At 43.5% G+C, this 16,465-nt stretch overlaps 2 protein-coding genes across 5 annotated transcripts in view; both read right to left on the bottom strand.

Annotated features, from left to right (window-relative positions):
• LOC105001411 (zinc finger protein OZF-like) overlaps positions 1–4,229 on the bottom strand; it is a 41,367-nt gene extending 37,138 nt beyond the window's left edge. Inside the window, exons 1-2 of one of the 4 annotated variants that reach the window (XM_010857661.1) lie at positions 3,874–4,229; positions 2,637–2,763 (exon numbers count right to left, since the gene is read on the bottom strand). In XM_010857661.1, coding sequence (XP_010855963.1) covers positions 2,637–2,763; positions 3,874–3,906 — 160 coding nt within the window. In that variant the 5' untranslated portion in view covers positions 3,907–4,229. The remainder of the gene's footprint in view (positions 1–2,636; positions 2,764–3,873) is intronic. The other 3 variants (XM_010857662.1, XM_010857665.1, XM_010857663.1) reach the window with 3 other exon arrangements.
• A 1,441-nt stretch (positions 4,230–5,670) lies between these two features.
• LOC105001412 (zinc finger protein 211-like) lies at positions 5,671–15,652 on the bottom strand. The gene is made up of 3 exons (XM_010857666.1): positions 15,226–15,652; positions 13,964–14,090; positions 5,671–10,482 (listed from the first exon to the last, which is right to left on the bottom strand). Exons 1-3 carry the CDS (start codon positions 15,256–15,258, stop codon positions 9,011–9,013), a joined length of 1,632 nt encoding a protein of 543 aa, XP_010855968.1. The 5' UTR covers positions 15,259–15,652; the 3' UTR covers positions 5,671–9,010.
• Between the last annotated feature and the right edge of the window lie 813 nt (positions 15,653–16,465).

The following is a 16,465-nucleotide window of genomic DNA, read 5'->3' as shown; positions in this document are numbered from 1 at the left end:
GAATTGATGCTTCTGAACTGTGCTGTTGGAGAAGACTCTTGAGAGTCCCTTGGACTGCAAGGAGATCCAACCAGTCCATTCTGAAGGAGATCAGCCCTGGGATTTCTTTGGAAGGAATGATGCTAAAGCTGAAACTCCAGTCACCTCATGCGAAGAGTTGACTCATTGGAAAAGACTCTGATGCTGGGAGGGATTGGGGGCAGGAGGAGAAGGGGACGACAGAGGATGAGATGGCTGGATGGCATCACTGACTCGATGGACGTGAGTCTGAGTGAACTCCGGGAGTTGGTGATGGACAGGGAGGCCTGGCGTGCTGCGATTCATGGGGTCGCAAAGAGTCGGACACAACCGAGCGACTGAACTGAACTGAACTGAGTGATCAACAACAAAATCAAACAAAAGCTTTTGCACAGCAAAGTAAACCATAAACAAAACAAAAAGACTAACTACTGCAAATAATGTGACTAACAAGGGCTTAATTTCCAAAATATATAAAGAGGAGTACAATTGATAACAACAACAAAAAAAAACACCCAAAAGACCTTTCTTCTGGGTTGGGTTTTTTAGACATTTCTCCAAAGAAAAAAAAATTCAGATGGCCAATAGGCACATGAAAAGGTACCCATCATCACTAATCATCAAAGAAATGCAAACCAAAACTATTATACAATGAGGTACCACATCATACCGGACAGAACGGCCATCAGTAAATGTCCACAAATATGGTTTTTCCTTATGGTCCAGTGGTTAAGAATCCACCTTGCAATACAAGGGATACTGGTTCAATCCATGATCCAGGAAAATCCCATGTGCCACGGAGCAACTAGGCCTGCGCACCACAACTACTAGCTCTGTGCTCTAGAGCCCACAAGCCACAACTACTGAAGCCTGCGGGGCTACAGCCCATGGTCCGCAACAAGAGAAGACACCGCAAGAGAAGACACCTCAATTAGAGAGGAGACCCCTCTCTCCACAACTAGAGAAAAGACCCAGCAAAGCAACGAAGACCCAGGGTGGCCAAAATTAAAATAAGTAAATGAATTAACTAATTTTTTTAAAGTCTACAAATAACAAATTTGGGAGAGGATGCAGAGAAAAAGGAAACCTCTTACACTGTGGATGAGAACGTAAATTGGTACAGCCACTATGGAAAACACTACAGAGGCTCTTAAAACAAGAGAAATAAGAGTTACCTTATGATCCACCCATCCCATTCCTGGGCATGTCTACAGAGAAAAACATAGTTTGGGATACATGCACCCCAATATTCCTTGCAGTAATGTTTACAATAGCCAAGAAATGGAAGCAACCTAAATGTCTGTCGACAGATGAATAGATGAAGAAGATGTGGTGCTTATGTACCATGGAATAGTTCTCAGCCACTAAAACAAATGAAATAATGCCATTTGCAACAACATGGACGGACCTAGAGATTGTCAATACTGAGAGAAGTTAAGTCAGAAAGAGAAGGAGAAATAGTTATGACACACCTTATATGGAGAATCTAAAAAGAAACGATACAAATGAAGTTGCAAAACAGAAAGAGAGTCAGAGAATGGCTGCCAGGAGGAAGGACTAGAAGAAGGGACAGTTAGGGCATTTGGGGTGGACATGTGCACACTCCTGTATTTAAAATGAATAACCAACAAGGGCCTACTATACAGCACATGGAACTCTGCTCAATGTTATGAGGCAGCCCGGATGGGAGGGAAGTTTGGGGGATAACAGATACCTGTACGTGGATGGCCCAGTCCTTTCCCTGTTCACCTGAAACTATCAAACATTGTTAATCGGCTATAACCCATTACAAAATAAAAACTTAGGAAAACTAGAATAGATTCAAACCAACCAAAACAAAGTATTCTGTGGGAAGAAACATCATATTTCTCTTTACTGGAAAAGCGATTCAACCAGTTAATGTGCCGGATTACATTGAGCACCTTCTATACAGTAGGCACTCTTTCCCAGGCTGTGAACACAGCTGTGAAGCAGGTATAAAAGCACTCTTGGTAGATCATAAACATGTAAGCAAACAAACCAGGACACCTCAAAGGTGCTTTTAGGAACAGGATAACATCCCAGAGAGTGCCTAATGTGTGTATGTGTTGGGGAAGGGCTTCTTTAAACCAGGTCACTGAGAAAGGACCTCAGGCAAGAAAGATAAATATAATATCGCTTAAATGAAATTTAAAAAAAAACAAAAAACTGATACATACACACTTATTTAGGAAACAGAACCAGACTCAAGGATATAGACAATGAACTTGCTGTTGCCAGAAGGGAAAGGAGAAGGGCACGGATAGTTAGAGAGTTTGTGACTGACATGTACTGCTGTATTTAAAATGGATAACTAGCAGAATCTAATGTACAACAGGAATCAAAATTGTAAATCAACAATAATTCAATAAAATTAAATACAAAACAAAAAGACCACTGACCCTGAATCCTCAGCTGTAATTTGGGACTACAGGTGTTTGGCACTAAGGAGTAGGGATGCACTCTCCATAGACACACTAACCACAGCACATAACTCAGCACTTGCAGAAAGCGGTGATGTGAGGAGTAAAGAACTGTTCTTGGGGGAAAGGAGAAAGAGAGCCTGGCTCAGAGGATAGAGGTGGGTGTGCAGGCCTTACCCAGCATGCATACAAGCGCAAAGTTCTCCAGCATGACATCCAGGTACAGCTGTATCTGAGCCTCATCAAGAAGACACCATTCCTCCCAGGAGAAGTACATGGCCACATCCTCAAAGGTCACACTGCCCTGGTATAACACGAACAAATAAAACCATGAACAGTCTCACTCCTGAAAAGCCACCATCTATTTTGCCACATATCTCCCAGCCCAGTAAGATGTAACCCCCTAGAAACAACGGGAAGCAAATCTCCCTCCTCTGATCTGAACTTTCCATTGCCCCCAGAATACACAGGCAGTCATCTGAAGCTGAAATCCTGCTCTTCCCTGCTGCTTATTCCCACCAGAAAATAAGGAGACCTGCACTTACCTAAACCAGCTCAGCTTCACCTCAAAGCACTTCCATGGACTGACACGGGTTCCAGGAGTAATGTGCCATACTTCCTCCATAGAACAGGCCTGCACTCAATAACCCAGGCATGGGGTTCCCAAGGTCCCCAAACCAAAAAACTGGTAGGATGGCAGGTAAAGAGCCCCCAAGACCTTACTCAAATACAGAGAATTAGCGCCTGGGAGTGATAACAAGTGAGGGACTAGAACAACTTCCATTTACTAAAAGTGCTTCTGCAGCCCTGGGAATCTGCGGGAACACGAAGGCCACGGAGGAGAGTGACCAGGGCGGTGCTCCAGGGACTCAGGACATGCCAGGGCCACTGCCTGGTACCAGGGCCAGGGAGCCTCAGCTGACTGGCTAACCTCTCCTCCGTGACTCCATCGTCAGTGCTACCCTTTACCAGATGCTACCGTGAAAAAGCCACAACTTCCCTCTGCTCAAAGTACTCATCACCCCCTACAGACTTTTCTTCCACTGAACAGTCTTTGGAGAACTTTTAAAAGCTCGATTAGATCGTGTCCTTCCTTTGCTCAAGCTCCCAAGGCCCTAAGAAAAAAGGTACAGTACAACTTCTCATCTAGTACTCGAGCTGCAGCCTGGCCTCAAACTTAGCTCCTCACAGAAACAGGATGGACTATAGATTCCCCCAACGATCCTGCTTCAGCTGCATCCAAGCCTCACCCACACATTACACTTGTCTTCAGAAATAAAGACACCACCTCGGAAGGCCTGCATGTTCTGAACCAGGGGCCTGAGACAAAGCGACCTGAGCAGGCTTCTAACTCTGGCATCAGTATTTCAGTAAGGAAATGGGCAAGGGAGAACCCGGAGCACGAAGCGTTTACCTGATGTGGGGCCGACAGCGCAGCCGCCGCCATCGTAGCCTGTGGGCGGAGCGACAACACTCGAACAACCGAGTCGGACTCGGCACGGTTATTCTCGGCCTACGGCGACGTCTGCAACCCTGCGTAGTACGAACAAAGCTTCCAACTACGCCTCAGCCCCTCATCTCCCTCTCCAACAACACACTCCGGAGTTTCTGCCTAGCTCCACAGTCTCAGTAGCGACCAAAATGTCAGCCACCGAAACACCGGAAGTCCCACTACCGGATGTTCCGCCTCTAGGAAATGCATCGCCTTTGGACTTTCATTGGCTGAAGGCCTCAGCGCAAAATCTTCTGGGTAATGTAGTGCCAACGCCTTGAGCAATTGCGCCCCACTCTGGAAGCCCCAAGAAAAAAAGCCCCCACCCCCCCACCCCCCTGGCACCAAGAGGATCGCAGAGAAATCACCTGAGGTGGAGGAGAGTGGTTCCACAATTCTAAAGAGGATGGGGGCCCCATGAGGGAACGGAAATAGGGTGCTTCAGAGCATTTTAAGTCTTTAATGCTACTGATCACTGAAGTATTATAGACTTAATCTCAGACTTCTTGAAGCCAACCCTATTTTACATCCGTTGGTAACTGGAAGTAAACATACATTATCCTATTGCTCTTGAAATGCATGCAGCTTGAAGTGTTGAAGTCATTTAAGAAAAAAGTCTACAATACCCTGAATGGGAATGCAGAAAGTTGATATTTAACAGGCTTGATGAAGCCTAACAAGAGATAAAGACAACTTAGCAAGTATAACTCCCATATTGATATCTAATCAAACACCTATTTCCTATGCTTACTATTTGATTTCTATGGCAAGAGTCTCAAGTTGGCTTGCAAAGAACAGCCCTTATGGTGTTTCATGCCAGTGTTTTTCCATCCACTGTCCCCTAACATTTCTTCTTGGCCATAAATTCTCAACTGTCTTTACTTTAACATTGAACTCAATCTTTCATCCATATTGTAACAAGCCCAGAACTTTGGGCATCCATCTCACATGCCTGTCCCAACATCTCTCTGGAGTGTTTGTGTGTTTCTCTGGCCCTGGGTCTGCAATTCCCACTGTATTTTCCCAATAAGGTCTTATTTCTCATTTCCCTTTGTGCTGTGGTACATGAGTTTGTAGATCCAGGCCACAATGAAGGGTGGTCAGCATTCAAACTCTGTCACACTGTGTCCCCTGTTGGGCTAACATGCAGCAATATTTAGAATATTTTCATGTGCAATAATGTTACTGGTGTTACATAAGGGCTCTCTTAGTTTACAAATGCATTCTAAGAAGTTATGTATTCAATGACATACCTGGGATTATAAATTTGAAAAACACAGAAGTACATGATGCTACAAAAACACAAAAAAATGTGCATGGTAAGATAGATGATATAACATTGGGGAAGGACCCAATAGTCATTCCATTTATATAAGCATTTGAAAATAGTCTCACAAAAGTGGTGGGCTGCACTCAAGGCTCAGTGGTAAAGAACCCACCTGCCAATGCAAGAGACGCAGATTCGATTGATCCCTGGTCTAGAAAGATCCCACATACCCCCAGAGCAACTAAGCCCATGCACCACTACTAGTGAGCCTGCGCTCTAGAGCCTGGGAACAATGACCAAATCCCATGACCTGGAGCCCATAGTGTGCAACAAGAGAAACCACCACTCTCCGCAACTAGAGAAAAGACTGCACAGGAATAAATATCTAGCACAGTCAAAAATAAGTAGGTAAATACAATTATATATTTTAAAAAGTAGAATATGCTCTTGCATCAGTAATTTTAATGCTGAGGATGAATTAAAAATGGTACGAGGACACTGCTTCAAGGGGTGTACATAAGTATCAAAACGCACATTTTAAATAAGTAAAATTTATTTTAAGTCAACTATACATCCATGAAATGTTTAAAACAAATATCCAAAACCTATCATTTTATAAGCATTCAAGTAATGTAAAATTCTTAAAATTATATGTAGAAATACTGAACTTGTAAAGGGGGAGTCACACAATGGTGGGCTACTGGCAAAGGTCCCCAACTCCAGGTTAAGTGACATTATGCTGGCAATCTGACACTGTTTATGGGAGTATTTACACCCACAGAAATCAGCAAACATTATAAAATAGGCCTTAACGTACTTTGTAACTTAATGTCTGCACTTAAGACAGAAGTAGCATATGTTATAAATTCAGATTTATCTTAAATGTGTATAATATATCTGGTCATTACATCATGCATACTAAAGAAATTGAGGAAAACCTGAGAACATATTCTTTCAGTATTCCAAATTCTGTGCAGACATCATTGACATTACTGGCTAATGGGTGAACTCTCACAGATGTCTTTCTTGTTTACCTGCTCTCGTATTTATCAAAAAAAGAGAAAATGGGGAAATAAAAGAAGACAAGTGATAAGAACCAAACAAGACACATAGGTAAAGAGATATTAAGAAACAACACTCAACCTCAAGAATTCTGACAAATGCAATTAAAATCATGATTTCACACTGCTGTTAATGGTCATCATTGGAGGTATCAGCATGTATCCAGTCTTAGATTTTAACATAGGTTCAAATTTTGGGTCATATGGTAGCTTTATTCCTAGTTTTTAAGAAATCTACATACTGTTCTCCATAATGTTTATATCAATTTCCACTCTCACCATATACCCTGAGAAAACCGTAATTCAAAAACATATGTGTTCCAATGTTCACTGCAGCAAAATTAAAATAGCTAGGACATGGAAGGAACCAAGATACCCACTGTCAGATGAATGGATAAAGAAGTTGTGGTATAGAGTATTAGGCAGCCATAAAAAGTAATCAATGTGTCAGTTCTAGTGAGGTGGATGAACTTAAAAGCCCATTATACAAAGTCAAAAAAGGACAACAAATTATAGTTTACTTATGCACACATATGGAATCTAGAAACACGGTACTGATTAACTTATTTGCAGGGAGAGAACAGAAATAGACACAGAGAAGAGATTTATGGACACAGCAGGTGAAGGAGAGGGTGAGAGGAATTCAGAGTATCATTGAAATATACAACTACCACGTCTAAAATAGCTAGTGAGAAGTTGCTGTGCAACACAGGGAGCTCAACTCAGTGCTCTCTGACAACCTAGAGAGGTGGGATGGAGTGGGGGAGTGGTCAAGAGGAAGGATACATATGTATACTTATGGCTGATTCATGTCACTGTATGAAAGAAACCAACATACTGTAAAGAAAGTTGCTAAACAAAAATATTTTCTAGGAATGTTCGTCAACTCTGCTTCCTAATGATGGGGGAGGGGGGCAAGTTCTTACTGATTAACAATCATTACTGGGCAACTTGCATTTTTCAAAGTGAGTGGGGGTAGGAGGAGCAGTGGCAGGACACGCAGAGGTTGAGAGGAAGAACGTTGGAGACCAGGCTATGTGAGGACCACAGAGGATACTTAGTTCTTCAGTGTTCCTCACACTGCCTAGAACATGAGTGGGTCAACTGCATAATGGGACAACAGGCACAGCCTGAAGTGGTGACGCCAGTGTAAAATGCAGTGACCCAGCGAGCGAGGCTGGAGCCTCTGGCTTAGTGCTGCTGTCCTGTGAAGAACTTCCCAAGGGGAGAGTGTTTGCAGAACTGCACATAGGTGGAAATGAAGCTGGAACCCTTGGTGGTGATGCAGGCATCAGGTGTGGTCGGAACACAGGAGAGTCCCTGCTCTGAGCAGCAGCAAAGCCGCCAGCGTATATGTGCAGTGAAGAGGAACCACTCTCACGAAAGAGAGAGCCCTTATGAAAAGCCCTCTACCTCTCTGAGATGGACGCCCCTTCTTTCTCAAATAGCAATAATAAAAACTGAATCACAGCACTGGTTTGGTTGAGTAGCTAAATGGAACAATCTACAGGAAAGTCATCAATGTTGGTTTTCAGAAAAAAGATAATCAGCGTGAGGCTAGGGTATAAGCAGGGCTCATCAGGCAGGGGATGAGGGGTGCAGAAATGTTAGGACGGACAAGGTGTTATCTCAGTATCCAAACCTGGAGGGAGCAGGAGGGGGTAAAATGACCAGACTCCCTAAATCTTGAAACAGGTAACCTGGAATTAAATCCCAGATCTGTATCCATTGCAAAGAGATCACAAACATGATACAGCATCTCTGTGCTTCAGTTTCCTCTAGAAAGTGTTCGTTTGCGGCCTAGGTACGTCCCACCTTCTTACTACCTCAAATCCCTCAATTTCACTGCCAGCCGTATTGTGATACCCATAAAGCCCTTTCTCTAGTGTGAGCTACTTGATGGCTAATCAAGTGGCACTTTCAGGAAAATGATTGACCACATTCCTTGCACTCCGAAGGGTTTTCTCTAGTGTGGATTTTCCTAAAGGAACTCAGTTGGTGGGCTTGGTTAAAGGATGTCCTATATTCACTGCACATATACAGTGTTTCTCTTCTGTGACTGCCCTAATAATGGAAGCCAGACAGAATATATAAGACTTACCACATACATTACACTAATAAGGCCTTTCTAAAGTATGAATGGAGAAGGCAATGGCACCCCACTCCAGTACTCTTGCCTGGAAAACCCCATGGATGGAGAAGCCTGGTAGGCTGCAGTCCATGGGGTCGCTAAGAGTCGGGCACACCTGAGCGACTTCACTTTCACTTTTCACTTTCATGCATTGGAGAAGGAAATGGCAACCCACTCCAGTATTCTTGCCTGGAGAATCCCAGGGACGGAGGAGCCTGGTGAGCCGCTGTCTATGGGGTGGCACAGAGTCGGACACGACTGAAGCGACTTAGCAGCAGCAGCAGCAGCAAAGTATGAATTCTCTGATGTCCAATGAAACAGTACTTACAGGTAAAAGATTTATCATATTTCTTGTACTGATAAGGCTTTTCTCCACTATGGATTTTGCTATGGGTACTGAGGTACTTCCTTCAGCTAAAGGATTTTCAACATTCGGTGCAGGCGTAAGGCCTTTTTCCACCGTGAACTCTGTGATGTACAATTATGTTCCAGTTTTGGAAAAAAGATTTATTATATTCATTGCACTCGAAAGACTTTTTTCCAGTGTGGATTTTCCTAGGGATATGTGGAAGCTGTCTCTGGCTAAAGGATTACCAACATTTAAGCCCTTTCAGAAGTGTGAACTCTCTGATGACGATGAAGGCCTGACCTATCAGTAAAACATTTCCCACATTCTCTGCACTCATAAGGCTTTTCTCCACTGTGAACCCTCTGATGCCGATGAAGACGTGACCTATCAATAAAACATTTTCCACATTCAATGCACTCATAAGGTCTTTCTCCACTGTGAACGCTCTGATGATTCTGGAGGCCTCTCTTAACAATAAAAGATTTCCCACATTCACTGCACTGATAGGGCCTTTCTCCGCTGTGAACTCTCTGATGGTACCGGAGACCACTTGAAAAAATAAAACATTTCCCACATTCACTGCACTCATAGGGCCTTTCTCCACTGTGAACTCTCTGATGATACTGAAGACCTCTCTTATCAATGTAACATTTCCCACATTCACTGCACTCATAAGGCCTTTCTCCGGAATGAACTCGCTGATGATAATGGAGGTCAGATTTAGCGATAAAAGACTTCCCACATTCACTGCACCCATAGGGCCTCTCGCCACTGTGAACTCTCTGATGATACTGGAGGCCACGCAGAGCAACAAAAGACTTCCCACACTCACTGCACTCATAGGGCCGTTCGCCAGTGTGAACTCTCTGATGGTCAATTAACCGCCCCTTTTGGATGAAAGATTTACCACATTCCTTGCATTTATAAGGCTTTTCTCCAGTGTGGATTTTTCTATGGATTCTGAGGTACCTCCTTTGGCTAAATGACTTTCCACATTCAGGACAGGCATATAGTGTTCCTCCAGAGTTAAATCTCTGACCTGCAAGGAAGCCAGATTTGTGGGCAAAAAATTTTCCAGAATGGCTGCATTCATAAGACCTTTCTCTGGCACGAACTTCCTCGTGCTGAATAAGGCTATTTCTTTGGATGCAGGCTTCCCTACATTTGCTGAACTCACAATATCCTTCACCAGTGAGGGCTTCTTCATCCTGAACAAGTATGTCTGTGGGGTTGGAGACTATCTTGTCTTCTTCCCAGCTCTGATGACTTTTTCCACTGTGAAAAACAGCATCATACTCCTTACTGTTGTTTCGTGGCATCCTGGTATTAGTGGCTGGTTTCTGAACTCCCATGTTGGCCAGGAAGTCATTCCCAATCTCCATGTTGGTAGACAGATTCCTTGCTGCATGGATCGTACAGCTTTTCAAATATGCAGATCTTTCCATATGACACTGGCAGAATTTCACTCCAGTGTGCTGCTGAACATTGGCAGTAAAATAGAATTGTTTCCCACACGTCCCACACGTGTATTCTTTCTGCTCCCTATTTGTTCCTTGCTCTTCAGCTAAATGTAAAATGTCTCTCAAGACTGGGACACATATCTTACAGGGCTGGGTATTCTCAGGAGACAATTCTGCCCTGAGAGTCCTAATCTGTGATGCTCCCTCTGCAAATACATTCTGTTCAGAACATGTCTCTGCATGCTGGACTCCATGACAAGAACCTGAAAACAAACAGTTTGACTTTATTGGAGGGAATAACATCATTACAACTGTACATCTGATACATGAAAGAGGCAGTCCATGGAATCGTGTTCAGGACATGAACTGGGATTAAACTGAAGAAGCAGCTGGTCTCACTATGCCCAGGACACAAGGACTGGATGTGGCTCTCACAGCCAAGTGGTTAAGACAGTGCACTGCCAATGCAGGGAGTGTAAGTTCAATCCCTGGCCATGGAACTAAGATCCTACATGTCTCACAGCCAAAAAAAAAAGAGGAAAAGATTAAAAAAAAAAAAAAAGTTACTATATTAATATCAAAGCTGACTTAACATAAACAAAGTCATCAGGGATAAAGAGAATTACACAATGATAAAGGGGTCAATTTTTCAGATTTCAAAATAATCCTTAACATTTATGTGCCTAACAACAGAATATTTAAACGTGAGGCAAAACAGACCTACAAGTAGAAACAGATATAATAGCTGACGACTATAATAGTTGGAGACTTCATTCAAAACTGCTCTACCAGAAATGACCAGATTCAGCAAACAGAAAATCTGTAAAGATGCTGTTCAACTGAAAAGTGCCATCATCAATCAACTGGATGTAAGGACACCTAAAGACTACTAGTATACTCCATCCAAAATCAGCACAATAGTCTATTCATGCTGACATACAACATTAACAAGATAGACCACATCCTAGGTCAGAAAACACACCTTAACAAATTTGAAACAACTGAAATCATACAATGTCTTTTCTCAGAGCGCAGCGGAATTATAACAAAAATCAGTAACACAGTTGGGAAGATCCACTGGAAAAGGGAAAGGCTACCCACTCCAGTATTCTGGCCTGGAGAATTCCATGGACTGTATAGTCCATGGGGCTGCAAAGAGTTGGACATGACTGAGCGACTTTCAAAAAGAAAAAATATGTAACACAAAGATAGCTGAAAAAAAAAATCCCAAAATTTTGAGAATTAAACTATACATTTCAAATAAAACATGGGTCAAAGAAGAAGTCCCCAAAAAGAAATCTTAAGAAAACTTTTAGTTAGAACTGGACATGGAACAACAGACTGGTTCCAAACAGGAAAAGGAGTACGTCAAGGCTGTATATTGTCACCCTGCTTATTTAACTTATATGCAGAGTACATCATGAGAAATGCTGGGCTGGAAGAAGCACAAGCTGGAATCAAGATTTCCAGGAGAAATATCTATAATCTCAGATATGCAGATGACACCACCCATATGGCAGAAAGCAAAGAAGAACTAAAGAGCCTCTTGATGAGAGTGAAAGAGGAGAGTGAAAAAGTTGGCTTAAAGCTCAACATTCAGATAACTAAGATCATGGCACCTGGTCCCATCACTTCATGGCAAACAGATGGGGAAACAGTGGCAACAGTGGCTGACTTTATTTTTCCAAAATCACTGCAGATGGTGACTGTAGCCATGAAATTAAAAGACGCTTACTTCTTGGAAGGGAAGTTATGATCAACCTAGACAGCATATTAAAAAGCAGAGACATTACTTTGCCAACAAAGGTCCGTCTAGTCAAGGCTATGGTTTTTCCAGTAGTCATGTATGGATGAGAGAGTTGGACTATAAAGAAAGCTGAGCACTGAAGAATTAATGCTTTTGAACTGTGGTGTTGGAGAAGACTCTTGAGAGTCCCTTGGACTGCAAGGAGATCCAACCAGTCCATCCTAAAGGAGATCAGTCCTGTGTGTTCATTGGAAGGACTCATATTGAAGGTGAAACTCCAATACTTTGGCCACCTGATGTGAAGAGTTGACTCATTTGAATAGACCCTGATGCTGGGAAAGACTGAAGGCAGGAGGAGAAGGGGACGACAGAGGATGAGATGGTATCACCGACTCAATGGACATGAGTCTGGGTAAACTCCTGGAGTTGGTGATGGACAGAGAGGCCTGGTGTGCTGCGATTCATGGGGTCGCAAAGAGTCGGACATGACTGAGCGACTGAACTGAACTGAAGAAAACTTTTTTAAGTATTTTCAAATAAACACAACACTTTTCAAAATAAGTGAAAGCAGTGTTTATAAGGCAATTTATAGCATTGAATGAACATATTGCAAAAGGAGACCTAAAATCAATTATCTGTGCTTTCACCTTATGAAACTACTATATAGAAAAATCAACAAAGCTCCAAAAAACCTTGTTATTTAAAATGGCCAATAATATAAAAAGGATTCTAGTCAGTCTGTGAAAATGAGGCAGTACACAAATTAATAATATCAAAAATGAAAGAAAAGGGGAAAAAAAGGAAAGAGAAGGGACATCCTTGGTGGTCCATTGGCTAAGACTCCTAACTCTCAAAGCAAGGGGCCCAGATTCCATCCCTGGTCAGGGAACTAGATATCACATGCTGCATCTAAGAGTTCACATGCCTCAACTAAAAGATCTACATGCTATGAAATATCAGTAAATTGAATCAAAAACTGTAAAAAAAAAAAATTACATACCATGATCAACTGGGATTATTGCAAGGTACACAAGGATAATGTAACATTCAAAAATCAATAAACAGAATCCATATCAAGAATTCCCTGGCAGTGCAGTGGGTAACAACCTACCTGCAGGGGATCCAGGTAAGATCCCTGGTCCGGGAGATTCCACATGCCACAGGGCAACTGAACTCTCAGGCCACAAGTACTGAACCAACCTGTAAACCTTGCTCACCACAACTAGAGAAAATCCTCCCAGCAACAAAGACCCAATGCAACCAAAAAATTAAAAAAAAAAAAAAAAAAATTCTAAAAGCAAAATAAAAGCAACCAAAAAAGACAACCTAAAAACTGGGAGAAAATATTTGCAAATGATGTAAGTCAGAAAGAGAAAGACAAATACCATTTGATTTCACTTCTTTATGGAATCTGAAATATGACACTACATATCTACATATAAACATACAGAAAACAGAAACAGACTCAGGAACAGAGAACAAACTTGTGTCTGCCAAGTGGGAGGGAGGTAAGTGAGGGAAGGATTGGGAGTATAGGATTGGCAGACGCAAACTAGTAAACATAGCATGGATAAACAAGGTCTTGATGTCATACTACAGGAAATTATATTCAGTACCTGTGATAAATCGTAAGGGAAATGAATAACGAATATATATATATATATGTGTGTATGTGTGTGTATTAAAAAAACTTAGTAGCTATGCTGTGCAGCAAAAATTAACATAAAGTTGAGAACTGAACAGAATATTTTAATAAAATTATAAAAACAAAAAAACGGAAAGACTACTGACCCTGAATCCTCAGCTGCAAATTTGGGGATACAGGTGTTCTGGCGCTGAGGTTGCACTCTTCCTAGCTGTACTAACCACAGACATAACTCAGCATTTTGAGAAAGTAGTGCCCATGGTCCGTATGTGACAAGGACATACCTACCCCAGGGGAAAAAGAAAAAGGCAGAGCCTAGCTCAGAGGAGCGAGGTGGGTGTGTAGGCCTTACCCAGCATGCACACAAGTGCGAAGTTCTCCAGCATGACATCAAGGTACAGGCGTATTTGAACCTCATCAAGAAGACACCATTCATTCCAGGAGAAGTACACAGCCACATCCTCAAAGGTCACACTGCCCTGGTACAATAGGGAGAAATAAAACAGTGAACGAACTCACTCCCAAAAAACCACCATCCAACTTCTTCGCACATCTCCCCCACTGCCCAGTCAGATGGGGCCTCCTGAAACCTGGAATTAAAAAAAAACCTCCCTCCTTTGATCTGACCTTCCCATTGGCTCCGGAAAACACAGGTAGTCCTTTGAAGCCAAAATCCGGCTCTTCCCTACTGTTTATTCCCACCAGGAGAAAAAAAAAAAAACAAACAACCCTGCACTTACCTAAACCAGTTCAGCCTCACATTAAAAGTGACCAGTTCCACACTTCCTTCCACTGATGATGGAAAATAGGAACCACCTCAACAGACCCCGGCCTGCATTCAGGACCCTGAACATGGGGTTCTCCAGGGTTCCCAAACCAAGGGTCTGGGTGAATGGCAGGTGAAGAGCCTTAAGACCCTTGTCAAATACAAAGAATGCGTGCATGGGCTTGAGAATAATTGAGGGACAGGGACAACCTCCATTTACCAAAAGTGCTTCTGCAGACCTGGGAATCTGTGGGAACGGGCAGACCACGGAGGAAGGTGACCTGGGTGATGTTCCAGGGGCTCAAACTTTCCCAGGACTTCTGCCTGGGACCAGAGCCCTGGTAATGGCACGGTGGCTGGCTAAGGTCTCCTTCGTGACTCCATCCTTAGTACTACCTCTTTATGAGTTGTGAGCAAGGAAAAGCCAGAAATTCCCTCTGCCTCAAATTAATCATCACAAACCAACAGACTTTTCTTTCACTAAACAGTTTCGGAGCCTAATTTTAAAAACCCCAATTCAGATGACGTCCGTCCTGTGCTCAAAACTCTTCACCGCTTCCAGAAGGTCCAAGCAGGAAATGACAACCTCTCATTTGCCACTCCAGGTGAAGCCTGCCCGCAAACGTTGTTCCTCACAGAAGCTGGACGGACCTCAGGTTCCCCAACATTCCTTCTTCAGGTGCATCTCAAAGCCTCACTCACACATTACACAGGTCCTCGGAAATAAGGACACCACCCCGAAGGCCGCCTGTCGTGGAAGAGGGCCCTGAGATACAGCGGCCTGAGCAGGCGCTCTCGCACGGGGCATTCATATTTTGACGGGAAAGGGGGCAGGGCAGAGCGTTTACCTGAGGTGGCACCGGCAGCGAAGCCGCCGCCATCCGAGCCTGTGGGCCGAGCGGAGCTTCCAAAGTAGAGCGACCAGGTCGGTTTCCGCACGATAACTCGCCGCAGGCGACACTAAGCACAGACCCTGTGCAGTGTGCACGAAGACTCCGCTTCCGCCTAAGGCCCCTCACTGCCCAGCAAACTCCTCACTCGTGAGCTTTTCACCAGCCCCACGGTCTCAACAACAAACACAACGTCGAAATAAACGCGCCGGAAGTCACACTGCCGGATCCAGGAAACGCGCATCTTCTGAATTTTCAAGGGCTCAACCCACTCCAGTGTTCTTGCCTGGAGAATCCCAGGGACGGGGGAGCCTGGTGAGCTGCCGTCTATGGAGTCGCGCAGCGTCGGACGCGACTGAAGCGACTTAGCAGCTACCTCACCTTAGCGCAAGTTCTTCTGGGTAATGTAGTGCCAAGGCCTCAAGGCATGGCGCCACACTGGAAGTGCAAGGAGGAAAGCCAAGCCGCACCGCGAGGAGCGCTGGGAAATCACGTGTCGGGGGCCTCCGTCCTCATTCAAGAGATGGGGAGTCGATGACGAAATAGGGGGAGAGTGCTTCAGAGAATTTAAGTCTTTAATGATACTGATCTCTGAAGTGTAGGGATAATGTAGCTGACAGCCATTGGTAACTGGAAGTAAGAAAACATTATCTTATTGCTCTTGAAATGCATGCAACCTGAAGTGCTCAAGTCATCTGTAAATTATGGTCAGGGAAAAGAAAAAAAGACTACAGGATTCTGACTGGGAATGTTGAAAGTTGATACTGGGCAGGCCTGCTACAGGTGAACAAGAGAGAAAACACTTATTTTCGTCCCCCAGAAAAGGCTGTCGTGCCTGCATAGTCAGTGATGGTGTGCAACTAAGTGAGAAACAATGATGGATAATCAGGACACCCAAAATGGCTGTATTCTTCCTCTTTGTACATCCCCTGCCCCACCAGTCTGATTCACCTATACCCTACTCGCCTGCCTGAACTTTCACTTAATAATAAAGCCTCATATATCAATACCTACCTTCTTGCTCTAGCCCCAGATAGTCCTTGTTTTTGTCATTAGATAGTAACTACTTCACATTGAGTTTCTCAGAGACTGTAAGTGGTCTGCTTTTTTCCTGGTTTCCCTGTCAACTGACGAGCCAGCCTCACCTCAATTCCCTCTAAAGCAAGTAACCTCCCTATCCTCCCCAGTAAAAAAAGAA

This window comes from Bison bison, unplaced genomic scaffold, assembly GCF_000754665.1.
Source record: "Bison bison bison isolate TAMUID 2011002044 unplaced genomic scaffold, Bison_UMD1.0 scf7180017864383, whole genome shotgun sequence".
In the NCBI taxonomy this organism is placed as follows: Eukaryota; Metazoa; Chordata; class Mammalia; order Artiodactyla; family Bovidae; genus Bison; species Bison bison.
This window is presented reverse-complemented; position numbering and strand designations above follow the sequence as displayed.

Excerpts from the sequence above, each read along its gene's own strand:
- LOC105001412 (XM_010857666.1), bottom strand. The coding sequence starts at position 15,258 with ATGGCGGCGGCTTCGCTGCCGGTGCCACCTCAG. Across the intron at positions 14,091-15,225 it reads CGCTGCCGGTGCCACCTCAG|GGCAGTGTGACCTTTGAGGA; the intron begins GTAAACGCTCTG and ends CTATTGTACCAG. Across the intron at positions 10,483-13,963 it reads CGCACTTGTGTGCATGCTGG|GTTCTTGTCATGGAGTCCAG; the intron begins GTAAGGCCTACA and ends GTTTGTTTTCAG.